The 18,569-nt window shown below is 55.1% G+C and overlaps 1 protein-coding gene and 1 long non-coding RNA gene across 2 annotated transcripts in view; one reads left to right on the plus strand and one right to left on the minus strand.

The window, feature by feature from the left end:
• Window positions 1-2,017: 2,017 nt before the first annotated feature.
• On the plus strand, window positions 2,018-14,694 carry LOC105555575 (putative uncharacterized protein encoded by LINC00205). The gene is given in 8 exon segments (XM_012002595.1): window positions 2,018-2,054; window positions 5,114-5,218; window positions 5,729-5,776; window positions 6,916-6,938; window positions 7,400-7,462; window positions 13,287-13,604; window positions 13,606-13,823; window positions 14,565-14,694. Coding segments are annotated over 8 exon segments (942 nt in total).
• A 2,745-nt stretch (window positions 14,695-17,439) lies between these two features.
• LOC105555507 overlaps window positions 17,440-18,569 on the minus strand; it is a 7,652-nt gene continuing 6,522 nt past the window's right edge. The window contains exon 2 of the long non-coding RNA XR_001008483.1: window positions 17,440-17,540. This is a non-coding gene — a long non-coding RNA (uncharacterized LOC105555507). The remainder of the gene's footprint in view (window positions 17,541-18,569) is intronic.

Genomic DNA, 18,569 nt, shown 5'->3' on the forward strand with positions numbered 1-18,569 from the left:
CTAGAGCATGTCTGTGTACGTGTGTTCCTGGTTTGCATATGTGCTGTGTTTTCCTGGAGTGTGTTTGTGCACGTGTGTTCCTGGTGTATTGTTCATGCACATTCCTGGAGTGTTTCTGTGCACGTGTGTTCCTGGTGTGTATTTGCACTTGCATCCATATTCCTGGAGTGTGTCTGTGCACACGTGTTCCTGTTTTGTATTTGCACATGCATGCATATTCCTGGAGTGTGTCTGTGCACATGTGTTCCTGGTTTGCATATGTGCTGTGTTTTCCTGGAGTGTGTCTGTGCACGTGTATTCCTGATGTGTATTTGCACATGCATGCATGTGTGTGCTTGTGCACCCCAGCTCCATCTTCCTGTCGTCCTCTCTGCCCGCTGCCCTCCTGGGCCAGCCTCTCCTGTTCTGAGTGGAAGGCAATGAAGGCCAGGGCTGCACAGGCCTGTCTGGGGTCACAGGCGTGTCAGGGCCGCCTGCTCCTAAACCTCCTGCATTGAGATGGGGATGGAGAGGGGAGGCTGCGGGGTGCTCCTTCGGTTCAGACGCCTCCTCCCAAATGAACGGCAAATGTCAAATGCAGCCCCAAGGAAAATAGTTCCCACACCTAATCATGTCCCGGAGAGGTCGTGGCGGGGGGCGCCGGGAGCACATGCTGGGTGGGAACAAGGGCCCTTTGTGCGCCTTGGGCAGCTGTGGCTGCAGTAGCGAAGCTAAGTGGACCGGCTGTCTGGCCGCCTGGGCTGCCCGGAGACAAGCGCTCTCCTTCTTGTTGCATCAGGGCCTGAGCCCAGCCCCCGCCGGGGCTGCGGGGGAGCCTGGGACACTGGCTGCAGGGAGGGGCACGCTCTCACCCGTGGAACATTCTCAGGCCAAGACAGTCACAAATGGGGTCACTTCTGATGGTGCTCAGCTGCCGCAGCGGGGAGCCATGAATCGCCCACGCTGGCTTTGGCTGGGGCAGAGTCCCGGGGCCTGAGTGAGAGATGAAGCAGCAGGGACAGTGAACCAGACAGGCTCCCTGCGAGGTCCACCCCATGGCACCTGAGGATGGGGCAGCAAGGATGGCCTGGGGGACCTTGCAGCCTCTGCAGGCACCCCTTCCTCTGTTGTCTGGCCTGAGCACAGCTGCCCTAGGACTAGCAGAGCCTGCACCTCACCGCTGCCTCCCGCAGAGGGTGCGGCAGAGCGAGGGCCCCCCATCCACGAGAGATTCCACCCTCGCTTCAGAGAAAGCTGGATTCAGAAAGACCCCCTCCTTCCCACGCAGGCAGGGAGGGAGCCCGGTGGGGGTCTGGGCTCCATGGAGGAGGCATTGGAGCAGGACAGAGGGCAGCTTTAGGCGACGCAGCCTCTAGGCCGGTCTGAGCCCCATGGGTCAGGAGACCGGTTACACACAGGAGGCCGAGCACGTGAGCGCGTGTAGGGAGGCCGGCAGGGTCGACTGGAGGCGCGATGTAGAGAGGCAGGCACAGCGGCGCACGTGGTATTAGATTCAACTTGGAAGCACCAGAATGCAGGGTTCCCAATACAAATAGGTAGAAGAATCTGCAGATGAAATGTGTGTGCATGCGTTTGCAAAGTAAGAAAATGCCAGAAAACATGGATGGACATGAAAAAGACATAGATGCCAGCCTGAAGGGTCCCCCGCTGAGACAAATGTAACATCAAAATAAACTAAATAAGAACAGGAACAGATGATGGCCTGTGCATAAAATGAGATTCTGTGGTTCTATATAGATGTCAATTTACTTAATTAATAAATGGGGGAAAAAGAAAGCTCACCCACCCCAGTAGAATTCCAGGTGATAAGTGACGGCATGAGGAATTCCCCCCAGCAGCCGCTGCAGTCACCATTAATTCAGGCAACAAGAACATCAGTCAATGCCAAACCTCGTGGTGAAAGTGGAGTGAAGAATGAGGTTTTACGTCACCTCTGAGTGTTCCCACGAAATGTGTATGAATTATAGAGAAGGAAGGAATTTCCAGTGGAGACCCCTACAGACGCCACGTTCCCCAGATGGTCAAGGTCAATGCCCCCCAGAGTGGACGCATTGGTACGCCCACCTCCCAACCCGGATGAACCAGTTCCCTCCACTGACAACCTGGGTCTAACCACAAAATAAACCCTAATTGAGAGTTTTTCTCTTTTTCACAGAGTCAAGGTCTTAGAAGTCAAGGAAAGACTGAAGACTGCTCCAGGTTGAGGATGAGCATGAAGTCTCACAATCCAGGTAATCCCAGCACTTTGGGAGGCCAGGGTGGGCGGATCACCTGAGGTCAGGAGTTCGAGACCAGCCTGGCCAACCAACATGGTGAAACACCGTCTCTCCTAAAAATATAAAAACTAGCCAGCTGTGATGGTGCATGTCTGTAGTACCAGTTACTCGAGAGGCTGAGGTGGGAGAATCGCTTGAACCCAGGAGGCGGAGGTTGCAGTGAGCCGAGATTGCACCACTGCACTCCAGCCTGGGGGACCAAGTGAGATTCCTTCTCAAAAAAAAAAAAAAAAAAAAAAAAAGGCATTATTGGGACAGTTGGTAAAACCCGAATAGGTCTCTAGGTGAAGAATACGTACTCTTTGTACTGTTCTTGCAACTTTTTGGTGTATTTCAAATTGTTTTGAAATAAAAAGTAAAATTAAAAGCGAGAAGCACCCTGTGTGGCTGGCGTCCCCGCTGCTTCCAGCATCTCCAGGAAGCAGCATGGTGGGGCTGGGAGGGCCCAGGCTGCCGCGGCCACTTCATGCTGCTGTAAGAAGGTACCTGTGACTGGGTGAGTTGTAAAGAGCAGAAATGTACCACTTACAGCTCTGGAGTCTGGGAAGTCCAAGACCAGGGCCCCAGCAGATCTGGTGTCTGGGAAGGACTGCTCTCTGCTTCCACGATGGCCCCTTGTTACTGTGTCCTCTCATAGCAGAAGGTGGAAGGGCAAAAGGGGCCTGGCCAGTCAGACAGCCCTTTCATAAGGCTCTAATCCTACCCTTGAAGGTGGAACCCTTACGGCCTAACCCTCCCGAAGGCCTCACCTCTGGACCCTGTTGCACTGGGGATTCAGTCTCAATATGGATTTCGGAGGAACACAGACATTGGAACCACGGCAGCACCATCACTCCCAGGCTGAGACCCCACCTGGGCTCTCTGCCCAAAGCATCTCCTCCCTGGCCCTGGAGACACACAGAAGGAGAGAAGGGCTATTCTGTTGGAATCGCAAGACCGAGTGGACTCTCACCTGGGGGAGGGCACCTGCAGCCTGGCTGGCCCCAGGGATCGGTGGGCACGGAGCGTGTGGCTGGGTGCCTATCACCTTCTTCCCCACTTTACCCTGGGCACCCAGCCCCTGGACCACCACTGCCAGGCATGGAGCAGGTATGGAGGAGAGTTAGCAGGACGAAACTCACCCACACCACGGCTGCCACAGATGGACAGTCTCACGGAGAGGTGTGGCCAAGCGAGCAGGGGAGGGGCCCGTGGGGTCAGGTGGTCCAGACGAGCGCCTTCTGGCAGGGGGCTTGTGAGAGCGTTCCAAGGAGACGGGCGAGCTCAGCCAGGAGGGTGGAAGGGTAAGACAGTTCAGGCCAGAGGACGGCAGCCGCAGTGGGAGGGACGGTGAGAAGCCCCGTGGTCTGGCTGGAACTGAACAGATGACAGTAGGAGAGGTAAACATGGCGGGAAGGTGGGGGCGCAAGCCGGTCCTTGGAGCTCAGAGAGCTTCTGGCTTTGGTCTGGGCTGTGTTTGGTGTGATGGCTGGGGGAGCTGCTGAGGTGGGAGCGGCCTTGAGGGCTCTACCTTGAAGGGTGGGATTAGTGCCTCATGAAAGGGCTGTCCGAGAGTCCCTGTTTACAGGCAGATGGTTGATGTGGGAGGGAGTAATGGCTGAATTCGCAGTGCCCAAGGGCTGATCAATAACGAGCCCAGCCCAGTGTCACCCAAACCTCGCGGTCAGTTTAGCCTGCTCGGCAGCAGGGATAGAGGACCACGCACAGAGGCTTGGTGTCCCACACCGATTCTCCCACAGTCCTGCAGGCTGGGGCCCAGCATCCAGATGCTGCGGGGCCAGGGCCTCCAGGATCACCTTGGCTGGCAGTCAACAGCTCCTCCCGTCCTCCCAGGGCCCCTCTGTGCTCTCTGCGTCCTCATCTCCTCCTTGGAAGTCAGACCGGACGGGGCCACCCCAGTGACTCCCTTTTACTGTAATCACCTCCTTACAGCCCCATCTCCAAATCCAGTCCCACTCTGAGGTCCTGGGAGTTGGGGATCCAGTATATGGATTTTGGGGGCCCCACTCAGCCCTGACACTGCACTGGGCAGAGCATGCCTCAAATTCCAAGGGCGATGAATTCGCTGTGACCACACTTCTGTCATTAAACATCACTAATAACCAGGTAGTGACATTTGCTGGACGGGGGCCGCCTGCAACCCCTCGCCACCCTGGGTCCAGCGGAGCAGCTGCTGATGCTGAGCTCTGTGGTCCAGACGCTGCTGGTGGCGGTGTCGGCCCAAGGGTGATGCTCTCCTCCCTCTGCCGGGAACACCCCTGGCAAGGACGCTGCTCACCCATGGAAAGGAGGTGAGGTGGCTGCGGCTCCTTCACAGAACATGTCCTCCCGACACGCACCAGGGCGCAGCCCGAGGCCCAGGCCTCCCACACGCTCCTGGGCTTCCGGCACGTCCTTCCCATGGCAGACACCAGACAGAGCCGGTGCAAGTGGCTTCCAGGTGGCGTGTCCCTTCGGATGGGCTCTGCCATCCCTGTCCTGTGCAGCAGCTGCTGCATCCACCCTTAGTGCCAGCTCTGGGGGCCTGAGCAGGAGCTCAGGGACACGAAGACCGTGCGGAGGAGGCATTCACTGTGGGGTGTCCCAGGGCTGGGCACCAAGGCAGGACCTCTGTGTACCCCGAATGCCGGCTTCCCTGGAGACTGCAGTCAGCCGGGTTCTCTCACGTCAGCCTCCCAAGACCACTGTGAGGGGGGCGCTTAGAAGCAGAAACACCCAGGCCGGGCAGGTTGAGCAGGTGAAGCTGCCCAACGAAGGGGACAGGACACAGAGGCGACTCACGAGCCTGGGGCTCCAGCAGCAACCAGGTGGGTCCTTGCCACGCCTTTCGCTCCCAGCTACCAGTCTGCCTGCCAGCATCGCCTTTGCTCGTGTGCCTGAGGCCCTGGCTCCCCAAGCAGCCGCTGACTCCTGGACGCCTGCTGGCCGGGCCCCAGTCACGAGTGCGTTCGGGGAAGGCTTCGGGCCTACAGGAACGGAAGGAAAAGCCATCGGGCCTCCCTGACCGTCCACAGAGAGACTGATGGGTTCCCCACACACCGGCTGCCGGGATGCGCCTCGACTCTGGTTTTGGCACAGACAGGCCCTGCTGCATCCGTCGTCTCTGATGGAAGTGACAGCCGTTTCCCCTGCAGACAGGCCAGAGCGGCCCATCCACGTCCCAGGGTGTGAGGCCAGTGGTAGCGTCCCCAGGGCCACAGCCCAGTGAGGGAGGTGGGGGAGCGTCCTGGCGAGGGCTGGGCCGCCTCCCGCGTGCCCTGGGGAGCAATGCTTTGCACCACCCCGCCCTTTCCTGGCCGTCTGTGAAACTGAATATCTCCAAGTGAATGTTTTAACTGCTAAGCACAGGCAGCGCTTCGAGGCTTCATGACGATGACGTGGAAATCCTAACCCTGACCCCGCCGTCGAGCTGGGCCTGCATTTCCGTCAGCACATGTGTCCCTTCTCCTCAGCAACTGCCAGCCCGGACAAGCCCCACACCACCCTGGTTACCCTCAGCTGTGAGACGGGAGGTGCCGGGCGCAGTTGGGACTGCATCTGGTCCGTGCTGCCGGGATGTGGCCATGCGTGGGGCCAGGGCTTAGATCAGCCTCCTGTCGGGCTGAGTGGGGAGGTGCACACCTGCCCCAGATTGCAGCTCAAAAGAGGCAGAGGCGAAGGTCAAGTGTTCCATACCCCGAGGTCCCTGGGGCCCCGCCAGAGAAGGTGGGGTGTCTCAGGGGGTTTTGGGTTTTGCTCTGTCTCCTGGGCCCGACCCCTGGCCAGAGCTGAAACTTCTAGAAGCCAGGAAAAGTCGGTACCAATTCCTGGACCAGACTCCTGACCAAGCCTGCCCCTGAGTGCCCTGTGGCCGGTGTGGGAACCCAGAGGGAGACTGTGCTGGTGTCACCGCGGGCCTCTGGCAGTCAGGATGGCTCACGGGGAGGCACTGGGGGGCTATGGCCAACCCTAGGGACCCGTCCACTCCCAGGGCTGCTATGAGGCCTAAATGTGGCGGGGGCTCCCCGATGTGAGTCCCTCGTCCTCGTCCTACAATGCTCGGTGTCGGATGGGGGGCAGGACCCACAGGCCCCTCTCAAGGAAACCCACAGAGGCCCCTGCAGGTGACCTCAAGGGAGGCCCCGTGTGGGGAAGAGAGCACCTGCCCCGCACAAGACAAATCAAGTGGATGCCAAGGAGCAGGCGAGTTTGGGGTGGATGAAGCCGAAGCCACAGGATCACCCACAGTGAAGACAGGGAGGTGGCCGCAGACCCCCCACCCAGGGAGCCTCAGGGGCGGCCGGGGCCGCGGGGGTGGCACGAGGCAGGTCACACTAGGCAGCAGGCACGGGCGGTGCTCCAGGAAGCAAGGCCCGACTGGAGACGGTGGGGGTCTCAGGGCAACTCTGCTTTGTCTAGGGCTGAGCAGTGCTGAAGGGTGGTCTTGAGTTAATGGGATGCCAAGGCGGAGGAGGACGGAGGATGAGGCAGGAGCAAGGCCTGGGGGAGGCAGCAAGAGAAGAGCTGAGGCCCCCGGAGGGGAGTGGGCAGCTGCGGGAGTGGGGGGCTTCTGGGACAGGTGAGGGTGTAGGGCGGCCCTCTGACCCGAGAGCCACCTGAGAGACCCGAGCCACAGTCCTGGCGTCTTCACCTCTTGCAGGTGGCGCCCAGGACTTACGGGAAGTCAGGAGCTGCCTGAGACTCCGCAGGGGCACCCTCTGCGTGCCTTGGGGGGGACATTCTGGGTAGGGGGGGCTCCGAAAAAGAGGCGCCGAAGGGGATGAGCCGCACGTGGGTCTGAGGGATGGGCTACGTGGGGCCGAGACCTTCAGCAGAGACAGTTCCCAGGCTTGGCCCCCGCCCCCAGCGCCGAGCAGTGCCTGCCGGTGTTCAAAGCCATTTCCTGACTTTCTCATGGTCTGGGATTCCCGGTTTCATGAGATTAAGATAGAAAGCTGTGGTTTGCGAAAAACCTTGCAGTTAGAGGATGAACATTCCATCGATGGGAGCCTCAAGTGGTCTGGAGGGAAGGCCAGCTGTGGGAAACCTCTCCCAGACGACTGTCATGGTGCAGAGGGGCGGGGCCCCAGCGACCTCGGGGTATGGAATGCTTGACCCTCACCTCTCACCTCTCACCTCTGCAGGTCCTGGGCACAGACTTCACCTTCTGGACCTTCTCCTATTCGGAAAGTGCATGGCCCACGGTGGTACGAGGAGCCCTGGGCTGGGCAGCTGCCAGCCTGGATCCGAGTCCTGCCCTGGTCAAAGTGCTGATTACTTGACATACTTCTGTATCTGCAGAACCAGGTGACTGATCCCCAAAGCCCAGCCAGCTCCAGCTCTGGCACCTGCACCCATGGGTCACCCTGTGCCCGGCCCACCCTCCTCGAACCGTGTTCCGCTCACCGTGGCATGGCCGCCCCCGGAGCAGTCGGTGCCGTGTGCAGAGGACGGAGGCAGAGGTGCCGTGTGCAGAGGACAGAGGCAGAGGTGCCGTGTGCAGAGGCCCGGACAGAGATGTGGAGGGGTAGCCAGTATCAAGGGCACCCCTGCTTGCGCTCGCTTCCCCACCCACCTGCTTTTGCCGCTAATGTCCAGACATTCTTTTGCTAGACCCAAAGCCCGTGGGGTTCAGTTCCTGCTGTTGCAGCCCAAGGGCTCCACCAAGAGCTGGGGGCAGCGTCCACCTCCTGGGGGTCTCGAGGGGCTCCATAAGAACCCCTTGTCCTGAGCCCCCGCCCAGGCTGAGCATTGGCAGCTGTTCAGTCCAGGCTGGCTTTAGTTGCTGTTAATATTCAATATTTGACATAAACTCTATTTTGATTGTGAAACCACTCAGCATTCCGTGGCTTCATTCCGGGATTTTGATTCTAAGCCCCTCTAGGAAATATCTGCCCCGAAGTGACCGTCTTGTCTGGAAGGTTCCCACAGAGCAGGGTATGATAAGAGCCCCACGGGCTTCCTCCCAGCGCAGACGCTGCTCCAGCGGCTCTGGCAGCAGCACCTTATCTGCGGATGACGGATGCCGAAACGTGCCGGGGCCTGTGAGCCTGCGCAGCGTCACACACACTCAGCCCCCGTGAGCTGCACACACACATCACTGTGTTTGCGATTACAGTTTTACAGTGTGTTGATGGTTGATGTCCCCTACTTTTCTGGATCTTCCCCCATTTTTTTTTTTGAGATAGGACCTTGCTCTGTCATCCAGGCTGGACATTATCTCAAACAAACAAACAAAATCAAAAGTGCAGCCCTCACCTCCTGGGCTCAAGTCAACCTCCCACTTCAGCCTCCTGAGTAGCTGGGACCATAGTTGTCTGCCACCACCCCTGGCTAATTTAAAAAAAAAAAAAAAAGTTTTTTTGTAGAGACGAGGTCTTGCCATCCTGCCCAGGCTGGTCTCAAACTCCTGGGCTCGAGCAATCCTCCTGCCTTCGCCTCCCAAAGTGCTTGGCTTACAGGCATGAGCCACACCCAGCCGTTCCCCAGTTTTGCATTGGCATTAGTAGCTTTAACTCTGTTGTGTTTCTCTTACAATAAGAACCTTTCTCAACACATTTCCATCCATTGACAAAATAGGGAGAAAGGGGCATTTCCAGTGATTTAGATCACTTTAAAAAACATCTGTGTCATCTCTTTAAAATGTTCAGGAACTTTGTGTCGGCAGTGTTTTCCTGTGTGCCGTCAGACACACTCTGTACTGGTTTATAGAAAGCAAGGTAAGAGCCATCTCTGGAATCAAGGTGACTTGGGTAAATGCTGAGACCCGAAGGGATTTGGTGATAGCAACTCTCCTTTCAAATTCTGCAGGAGGAGTGGGTGTTAATCTGAGACGGCCACAGAGCTGAGGGTTCCCACAGGGAACGGTAATATGAGGTGTGTTTGTGGACTGGCCCCTGCTCCCCAGTCTCCACCCAGAAGACCTCGGGGAAGACACAGGCAGACACCTGGGACACACAGAGTCCCCGGGTCACAGGGAGAGAGGAACCGAGAACAAACGGGGCAGGTTTTTTCAATTATAAAACTACCATATTCTGGCTTATACTGATACATTTTAAAAGCCAGGTTAAACAGATGATTTTCTTAGAAAATATAAAGTATGGCTGGGTGCAGTGACTCATGCCTGTAATCTCTGCACTTCGGGAGGTCAAGGCGGGTGGATCACTTGAGGTCAGGAGTTCAAGACCAGCCTGGCCAACATGGTGAAACCCCAGCTCTACTAAATACAAAAATTAGCTGGGCGAGGTGGCACACACGTGTAATCTCAGCTACTCAGGAGGCTGAGGCAGGAGAATCGCTTGAGCCTGAGAGGCAGAGGTTGCAATGAGCAGAGATCACTCCAGCCTGGGCAACAGAGTGAGACTCTGTCTCAAAAAATAAAATAAAATATAAAAACAACAACAAAAAGGGAAATATAAAGTATAATATTGACTCAAGCACAAATAGAAAATCTGATTAGCCCTATGGGACATGGGCAGGAAACAGAAAATTTTAAAAAAAAGTAGTCAAATGATATCCTTTAAAAAAGCACCAAGCTCAGGCAGTTTTATACGGGAATATGCGGGACTGACCTCTGCAACGGAGAGACAGAACGACCGTTTAGGAACCTGTCCTCTGAAGGCCAACCGCTCAGTTCAAATCCCATCTTCCCGCCCGTGGCTGGTGACCTTAGGCAGACTACTTAAACTCTCAGCCTCTTCATCCGCCAGATGGACATGAAAGCAATACCTAGTTCACAGGGTTGATTCCAGGTTAAAGACTTGACTCATGTAAAATATATAGAAGTGTGTTTGCTGCACAGGAATAACTTGATACAGGTGAATTGTTACTAAGAATTACTATTATTTCCAGGCACAGAAAAAGACAAAAGTATCACAATTCATTCTATAATATATAGTTGTGTGAGTCCATTCTCACATTGCTATGGAGAAATACCTGAGACTGGGTGATTCTTAAGGAAAAGAGGTTTAATTGGCTCACGGTTCTGCAGGCTGTTCGGGAAGCATGATGCTGGCTTCTGCTCAGCTTTGGGGCGGCCTCAGGAAACCTTCAATCATGGTGGAAGGTGAAGGGGGAGCTGCTGCATCTTACGTGGCCAGAGCAAAAGCAGGAGGGTCAGGGAGGTGCCACACATGTTTAAACGACCAGATCTCACGAGAACTCACTATTACGAGAACAGTACCAAGTGGAAGGTACTAAACCATTCATGAGAAATTCACTCCCATGATCCATCCACCTTCCACCAGGCCTCACCTCCAACACTGAGGATTACAATTCAACATGAGATTTGGGTGGGGACACAGATCCAAAGTATATCAATAGTTAACCAAAAACCTAAGAAACTAATGGCAAGAATAACACGCACACATCTACACACAGTGATGCTGACATTTTATAATAGGGATGTAATCACCCAAAAATAAAAGTATTAACAGAATCCAGTCCATCAGAAGGAAGTAAAATCTCTGGAAAGCAAAGATGGTTCAACATTAGAGAATCTGTTAGTACAACTCACTACATGAAGAGACTAAAAAAGGGGAACTTTGGGGCATCTCAAAAGATAGGCCCCTAACAAGCATCAGGTCAATTTAATATTTAGTCCTAATTTTAAAGCACGCACAACCACAAGATATTCAGAAAGCTAAAACCAGTCAGAAACTTCCTTAACCCGTAACAAACATTGTATTTAATACATCAGAACAGATATCAGCAAACTTTTCTGTAAAGGCTCAGATCGTGAATATTCTAGGTTTTTTGGGCAATATTGCCTGTATCTGGACTATTTAACGCTACTGCTGTGGCCTGAACGTAGCCATCAGACAATACGTAGAAGAATGGGCATAACTGTGTTCCAATAAAACCACGTACAAGAAGAGACCACAGGCTGGATTTGGCCCCCGGCTACCAGTTTGGAAACCCCCGCATTAGAATCATTCCCATTAGTCAGAAACAAGAGAAAGACACTTGATTTTATACTTGAGTCCCAGCCAATGTGATAATATATACAAAGTATAAATATTAGAAAGGCAGAGACACAACTATAATTACTTGCATAATTATATGACTGTTTACCCAAAAAGTTCAAAATAATGAACGGACAAACTATTACAATCACAAGTGTAACATCAATATACATCGATCAACAGTGTTTATTAGAACAGCATTACAGAATTACAACATTTTATGGGAAAGTGTCCCATTCATTATAACAGAAACTTTGAGGATTTCGTAAAAATTCAGAAAATACTCAAGAACAAACCAAGAAATGAGCACGTCGGACATCAAAGAAATCTTTAAAACTCTGCCAAAGCTCTAAATTCGTTGAGAGCCGGAATCCATTTCCAAGTAGTAGGAATCTAAGTCACATGAATGTCAGTTTTCCCAACCGTCCCCATAAATTCTGCGCATCCCTTAAAACTCCCGCAGGACTGCTGTGGGTCTTGACACTGCTTCTAAACTTGACGTGGGAGAGGAAACGTGTAGGACCCGCTGAGGAATGCTTCTGAACGGCCTCGGGGAGGCGGCCTGCTGTAAAGTTGCCATAGTTGATGCAGACACAGAAGTCGGCCCGTGAGTCAGGACGGAGACAGCAGAGACAGCACGAAGTATTTACCGGAACGTTGTTTACGACGATGGTAGCATTTCATGTCAGTCGGTGGAGAAAAGATTCCTTTTTCAATAAATGATGTGACAACTGGCTATGTATTTGAAAAAGAAAATGTTAGACCCGTCTTTCACACAACCCCAAACAACATTCCAGGGGATTAAAGAACTAACCATTTGAGATGGAGTCAGTGCTGATGCGTCCCCCAAATTCCCGTGTTGAAGCCTCACCCCCAGGGATACGGTATCAGGAGAGGGAGCCTTGGGAAGGTGGTTCCGTTAGCCAGGAATCCGACCCTCACCAGGAACCTGACCATGCGACACGGTGATCCGAGACTCGCTATCTCCAGAACCATGGGAGTAAGTTTCTGCTGTTTAAGCCCTGCAGTCTATGTCATTTTGTTCTCAGCCCTGGCCGATGAGAATGCCATTAGAACATCAGAAGCCAGAGCCGTAGAAGGACAGAAGAGACACCTAAGTTTGTTTTAACCGTCTTGCCATAAGAAATACCCTGTAAGTCACACCCGAGACTCAGGCGTCCTAAGAAAGGGGGATGTGGACAGTCCCTCCAGCACCTCTCGTGGCCGGGCTGGGTGACAGGCACACAGGAACTCATGGCACTCACCTCATAACTATTGTTCACATTCAACATGTACCCAAATTTACAATAGGACCCCATCGACAAAGCTAAAAGGCAGGCAATGGATGGAAGAAACCATTTCCAAACTACCAAAGTGTCCCAAAAGGAAAAGACTAACTACCAGGCAGAAGATTCAGTTACACAAGTCACAGAAGAACCCGCAGGTTCCACTCCTGCAGAAGCTGGCCACTCTGCCGACACCGTCAGTGTGATGTGGAGGGGTCTCCTCCCCACACCCACAGCCTCCCGCCTTCTGTGGGCCCGAGGTGGGTGTGTAGCGATTCGTCTACACCTCCGTCTGCTCCTGAGAGCAGCGCCCTTCACATCTGCATCCCAGGCCTCACTAAACACAGGACACGGAGGTCCCCCCACCCCAATTCATCGAATGAATGAACGAATGAAGGTCGTTTTCAAGACCTCTGGCCCTTCTCTTAGAACCTCTAAATCTCACACTTGCACTTGCTCTGGAGGGGATGAAACAGACACTGCCAGGGCCAGGAGGTTTACGATGTTTATGCTGAGGCTCAGGGAGCTACGGGGCTCAGGACCCGTATGGATTTGTTACCCTGAACTCGGTGACCAGGGCCTGCTCGTGAATCAGCAAATCCTCCGGCCGTGCTTCATTCCAGGGAGGAAACCCCAGCAGCCCTGTCCCGTCTGCGTTTCCGCTGGTTTCCGCTGACGCCATCACTGGAGAGGGAGAAGAGGAGTCCTTGAAACCAGCCCTCCAAGCATAAATACGCAGCCGGGTTCAGCGAAGCACATGACGCACTTTTCACCTCTGCCAGCGTCTCCATCTCAGAGAGTCCCGCGGGACAGATGCTCAGTCCCCAGTGAGCCCCATCCGTGACCCCGCTCGCCCCCCGCATTTCCCAGATGACGGCAGCTGGAGAGCCTGCCTCCGACAGCGGCCCCAGGCCACGGAGAGGCGACCCCGCAGAGAGCGGATGTTTGTGAAGCTCCTCCTGGAGGGAAAGCTGCCGCCAGTGTGGAACACTCCCCTCTCGAGGCACAGACGGGGGAGCGGTCATGAGCCGGTCAGTCCCTCTTAGAGCCAAAATCGGGGGCTCAGAACATTTTCTAATGATTTCTGAGCCACCGAGTGCATCTGGGCAGCCCAGTCTCTGTTTTCATTCCCTGAGATGTGGTACCTTCTCTCCTGGAGTCCCGTACTGGGGGTGCTTCAACCGCAGGCCTTGCCTCCCTCCCACGGTGCTGAGGAAGGACAGGCCCTGCCTTCCCCAGGAGAGCTCAGGCTGGAGAAGCCCCGGTGTGGGGGGAAGTTCTGAGCAGGCATTGTCACCCCCAGGTCTAGTGTCTCCACAGTGCCCCCCTGGCCCCCAGCCCAGGCTGTGCCTCCCCATGTGCAGCCGCTGGGATGTGTCCAGGGCAGGACAGGAGGCAGGTGCCCAGGTGCTCCCCTAGGCAGAAGGCTCGGGTTCTGTTTCAGGGCAGGTGGGCTGGTGTGGCCCCTGGGAGAACAGATCCTCACAGACGCCGACCAGTCTCACCCAGGAGGGCAGGCCCTGCTGTGCTGCAGGCCCCCTGGGGCGCTGGTTCCCCCATCTGACCACACATGGCTTCCTTGAGATCAGTGCACCCCCAGGAAATCCTGGGTGCCTTCATGTCTTGGTCACTTGGTGGCCTGGGACCCTTGGGCGCCTCCTCCCGTCCACAAAGCTGGCCAGGCTGTCTGTGGGGAAGTGTTGACTGGGGGCCCCAAAGCTCCTGCTAAGAAATCCTTCTAAGCACAGCCTCTGGCCCTGGAGAACCGGAACTCCCTGCCCTGCCACTGACTTACAAAGTTGTCCCCTCCCTGTGCACGTCCAGGCACAAAAGACAGGATCTGATTACTGGGGACTTGCAATGTGCAGGGGTGGAACTCTGCCATGAGTCCAGAAACTCCAAACACATGAACCTGGTAACTCACTGTGCAAACAGAGAAGCGGTCCTGCACGGGGTCCCTGGCGTTTGCTCTCTCAGCGGTCCTCGGTCAGTCCACTCTCTGTCCCTCCCACTAGCCAGCCCCCCTCTGCCAAGGGACAGCTCCCTCGTCTCCATGGCAGGCTGGTCTCGGGGGGCAATGGTGACATCTCCAACTACCTTTCTCTGCTCTTCACTGCTGATCCTGCTCCCAGGGCCACCCCCATTGGGCCAGGAGGCTACGAGGTGGTGACGGGTAGATGCTCCAGCTGAGACCTGCCCGGCCTCTCCCCATCTGCACGTCTCTTAGGAGAGGACCCACATCCAGTCCCCACATATCCACCTGCTGTGGGTGTTCTGGCCGGGGGGCCTGTGACCTGAATCTACCTCGGGCCCAGGGCTCACTCAGGGGGCTGGGGGCCTGGAGTGCCCAGAGCTGACCCTGCTGAGTTCTGCGGAGACGGACGACACTCAGGGCCCAGCAGCGGTGGAAGGATGGGCTCTAACAGGTGTGGCCCCAGGACCACAAGCTGCACCTGCTGTGTCTGAGCCCAAACAGGGCCTCCTTCCCCTCAGGTGAGGTTCTGCAGGGAGCTGGGCGGGGCGCAGAGGCGCTGGGAGCAGGTCAGCAGCTGAGGAGTGGCTCCAGGAGGGGCTACAGAGGCCCAGGGCCTGCTCTCAGGGGTCGCTGGGGACACGAGAGACTCCGACAGGGGCCGACCAGTGTGCACTTCTCTCTTGTGCTGGGGCCCCTCTCTTCATTCCCTGCTGGACACATCCATGCTGTGCTTGGCGGAGCTGCGTTTCTCCTGCTCCCCTGGCAGAGCTCCGGGGAAGAGCTCTCCTGCCCTCTCGTGGAGACCTCGGGGCAGTGGCCTGTGGGGGCCGCCAGCTCCTCCGCTGTGAGCTGCCGGTCACGGAAGAGACTGTGCCGTGCAGGGGACGGGGCCACTTCCTGATACTCAGGGACAGACTTTCTTCTCTTGAGGAAAGACTCGTAAGACCTCTTCCGGGTCATTCCTGATTAGGAATTTAATCCAGGGGTCAAGAAAAGACTCCCCAGCCTAATGGAGGTTGCCCAGGCAGGGAGAAAAAAGGTCAGAGACCACGGAGAGGCGGAGGGGCGCCAGGCTTGAGTGTCCCCTGCTGCGGCACCCAGCATGTGGCTCACCGGCTCTCCTGCCTCTGTTACTCGGGAAGAAACAGCGGGCAGGGGGAGAGTCCCCGGGGCCTGAAGCAAGGCCAGGCCTTTGCCACGGACAAGTGACTTGGGCCTGCTGGAGCCGGGGTGTGGACTGTGGCCTCCAGGTTATGATCACAGAACTGCCCGTAGGACCCCGGCTGTGAAGGCCACTGAGCCCAGCAGAGCTCCACCCTGAATCCTCCCAATAGAGCCAGCGGGGTCAGGGAGGCCTGGCCCCCCACTCAGTTCCAATGTGGCCTTGGCTGTTCTGTGGATTTGTTTCGGGGTGATCTGTGGCCCCCTTCATAAAGAGGGTCAGCTTCTGCTTGGGCGGTCACTTCCCAGCCATTAACCACCGATATCTGGAAGGAGTGTCTGTTCACAGAAATAGCAGCCCTGTCTTCGGAGGCAGTGGCCTGGGCGTGGCTGCAGTGCTGTGTGTCTCCGGGGTAGGGGGGCTGCAGTGCTGTGAGTCCCCGGTGGCGGGCGGGGGGGCTGCAGTGCTGTGGGTCCCCGGTGGGGGGGGGTGGCTGCAGTGCTGTGGGTCCCCATTGGGGCAGGGAGGGCTGCAGTGCTGTGGGTCCCCAGTGGGGCAGGGAGGGCTGCAGTGCTGTGGGCCCCTGGGGTGGGGGGGCTGCAGTGCTGTGGGTTCCTGGTGGGCGGGGAGGACTGCAGTGCTGTGGGCCCCCAGGAGGTCAGGGTTGCATAGGGAAACCCAACTCAAGGGGCTCTGTATCCACAGGGCCCAGGCAAACCCCTTGGCCTGTCCATGAGAGTGTCAGGCTCCTCCAAGGCTACAAGAGGTCACATCACCTGTCCAGGAGGACTCACGGGTGTATAGGCAGGTATGTTCAGCCAGGTGGTGCCATTTCTCCCAGGTAAAGGTGAACGGCTGGGTCATACGGCAGGTGTGTCCCCAGCTTCCAGCTTTCTTTCTGTGCCCTGACCACTCTGCAGCTCGGCCAGTTGCAAGTCTTCCCTGCAGGCCTGAACTCCAGCTGGGCCGTGAACATTTCCAGGCACTGATAAAGGTGTTTAGGTCATTGCCCCAAACCCTGAAACAAAGCAACCCTGGTCCAAATTCCTTAAACTCTCGTATCAACTCCACACCCACCCCCTCGCTGCAGAGAGACCTGGGTGGAACCCCCGTCTTGCTCTCTGTCCCAAAGATATGCTGTCTGTCCCATCTGTCCTGAGGATACACTGCAGCCCTCCTTATGCCAGATCCCCTAGTAAGTGCTCTGGACAGATCACCCTGGCAACGATCGCCTCTTTCCCTGGAATCCCAACCAGCCCCATCTCAGGATGGTCTGAGGCACTCCCTGGTGGAAACTCCCGTCACGGCTTTTGGAAAGACTCCAGCTGTGGGTTTGGCCAGGATGGAGCACAAACTGTGAAATGATTTCCAAAGGGTGCAGCTCCCATCGCTGTGTATGATGGTTCCGGCCACTCCATTCACCCACCAATACTTGGTGTCCATGTTTTTAATTGGACTATTCCAGTGGTGATAACGGTATCCCCACTGAGATGTTCACGTTCACTTCCCTTCCTGTCCCCATCGGCCACGAGGGTTCCCTTCTTGTCTGTCGGCCATTCAGGTTCCTTTGTGTGTCAGGCTGGCTACCATCTTCATGTCAGATTCCTGGATTTCAAAAGATCTTTATATGTTCTACATACAGCCCTCTATCAAATCCATTATTCTGAATATTTTCCTCGTCAATGGCTTGCCTTTTCATTTTAAGTGTCTTTCGAAGACCAGAAATGCTTATTTGTTGGTGAAGTTCAATATCTTATTTTTTCTTTTAAAGCTCATGCTTCTGTGTCTGACTGAGGTCTTTTTTTTTCCCAAGCGTTTGTCCATCACCTGGCATTTCTGGGTGCTCAGGACTCTGCTCTGACTGAGGAGCGAGGCCATTTCTTTTACTGTCTCCTGTCTCTGAAGAAGGAAAAGTTGAAAAACAACAGGAATGAAGTCAGTGGCAAGACCAGCCAGTGCCACTGATGACCTCAGGTCTGAGATTAAAAGATTAACCCCCCCACTCTAGCCACATGTGCTCTCTATCTAGCACGACCCTTTCACGTGGACCCCTTAGGGTTGTAAGCCCTTAAAAAGAGCCAGGAACTCTGCCTTACAGGGAGCTCAGTTCTTGAGACGCAAGTCTGCCGAAGCTCCCGGCCAAATAAAGCCAAATTCTTCCTTAACCCGGTATCTGAGGGGTTCTGTCTGCAGCTCGTCCTGCTACATGACCTGCCCGTCTATCCTCTTACCCACAGCAACCTGCCTTGATTCCTGCAGCTTTAAAATAACCCTATCAGGGTTAAATACTTTAATTTTTGCTTCACATAGCGTAAACCAAAAATAAAATTCTAAGCTTTCTCAACCCACTGAATGGACCCCTCCTCTCCACCAGGGGGATTCCAAAGCAAGCTGAAAAACGAGTTCAGGCCACGAAGGGATGGGGATTGGACATGCCTCATTACACCCACCTCCCTTTGGAGTTCAGGTGCAGCTAACCAGACTGACATTAAAACAGAGTATTAGACTGACAGAGCAGACTCTATACCAGTAAGACAGCAAGTTCCAATCTGATGCTGGCATAGCATCACGTGACAGCAGGCCCTCAAAGCATCAATGTATTTTACCCCAAAATACATCACTTTGACAAATTTTGAAATGGCCCACAAAGCTGTGTCTTGCAGGGAAATTCATATTCTGCAGACTCTCCTTCCCTTTCCAGCTCCTTTTCTGATCTTGAGGAGACTGGCTGAGAATCAAGTGCCTTGTGAAGGTCTGAATAGGAAACATTTGCCATGTATTGCCTCTAAGGGCAGACACCTGTGAGATTTCATCCATGTAACAAGGACCTTGGTCTCCACAGGCCTTACCTTAACCCAGACACTCCTTTTTATTGATTCCAGGCCTTCAGATAGTAACTTAACTCTTTCAACCAATCGCCAATCAGAA

The sequence above is a fragment of the Mandrillus leucophaeus genome, unplaced genomic scaffold (genome assembly GCF_000951045.1).
Source record: "Mandrillus leucophaeus isolate KB7577 unplaced genomic scaffold, Mleu.le_1.0 Scaffold69, whole genome shotgun sequence".
NCBI lineage: Eukaryota > Metazoa > Chordata > Mammalia > Primates > Cercopithecidae > Mandrillus > Mandrillus leucophaeus.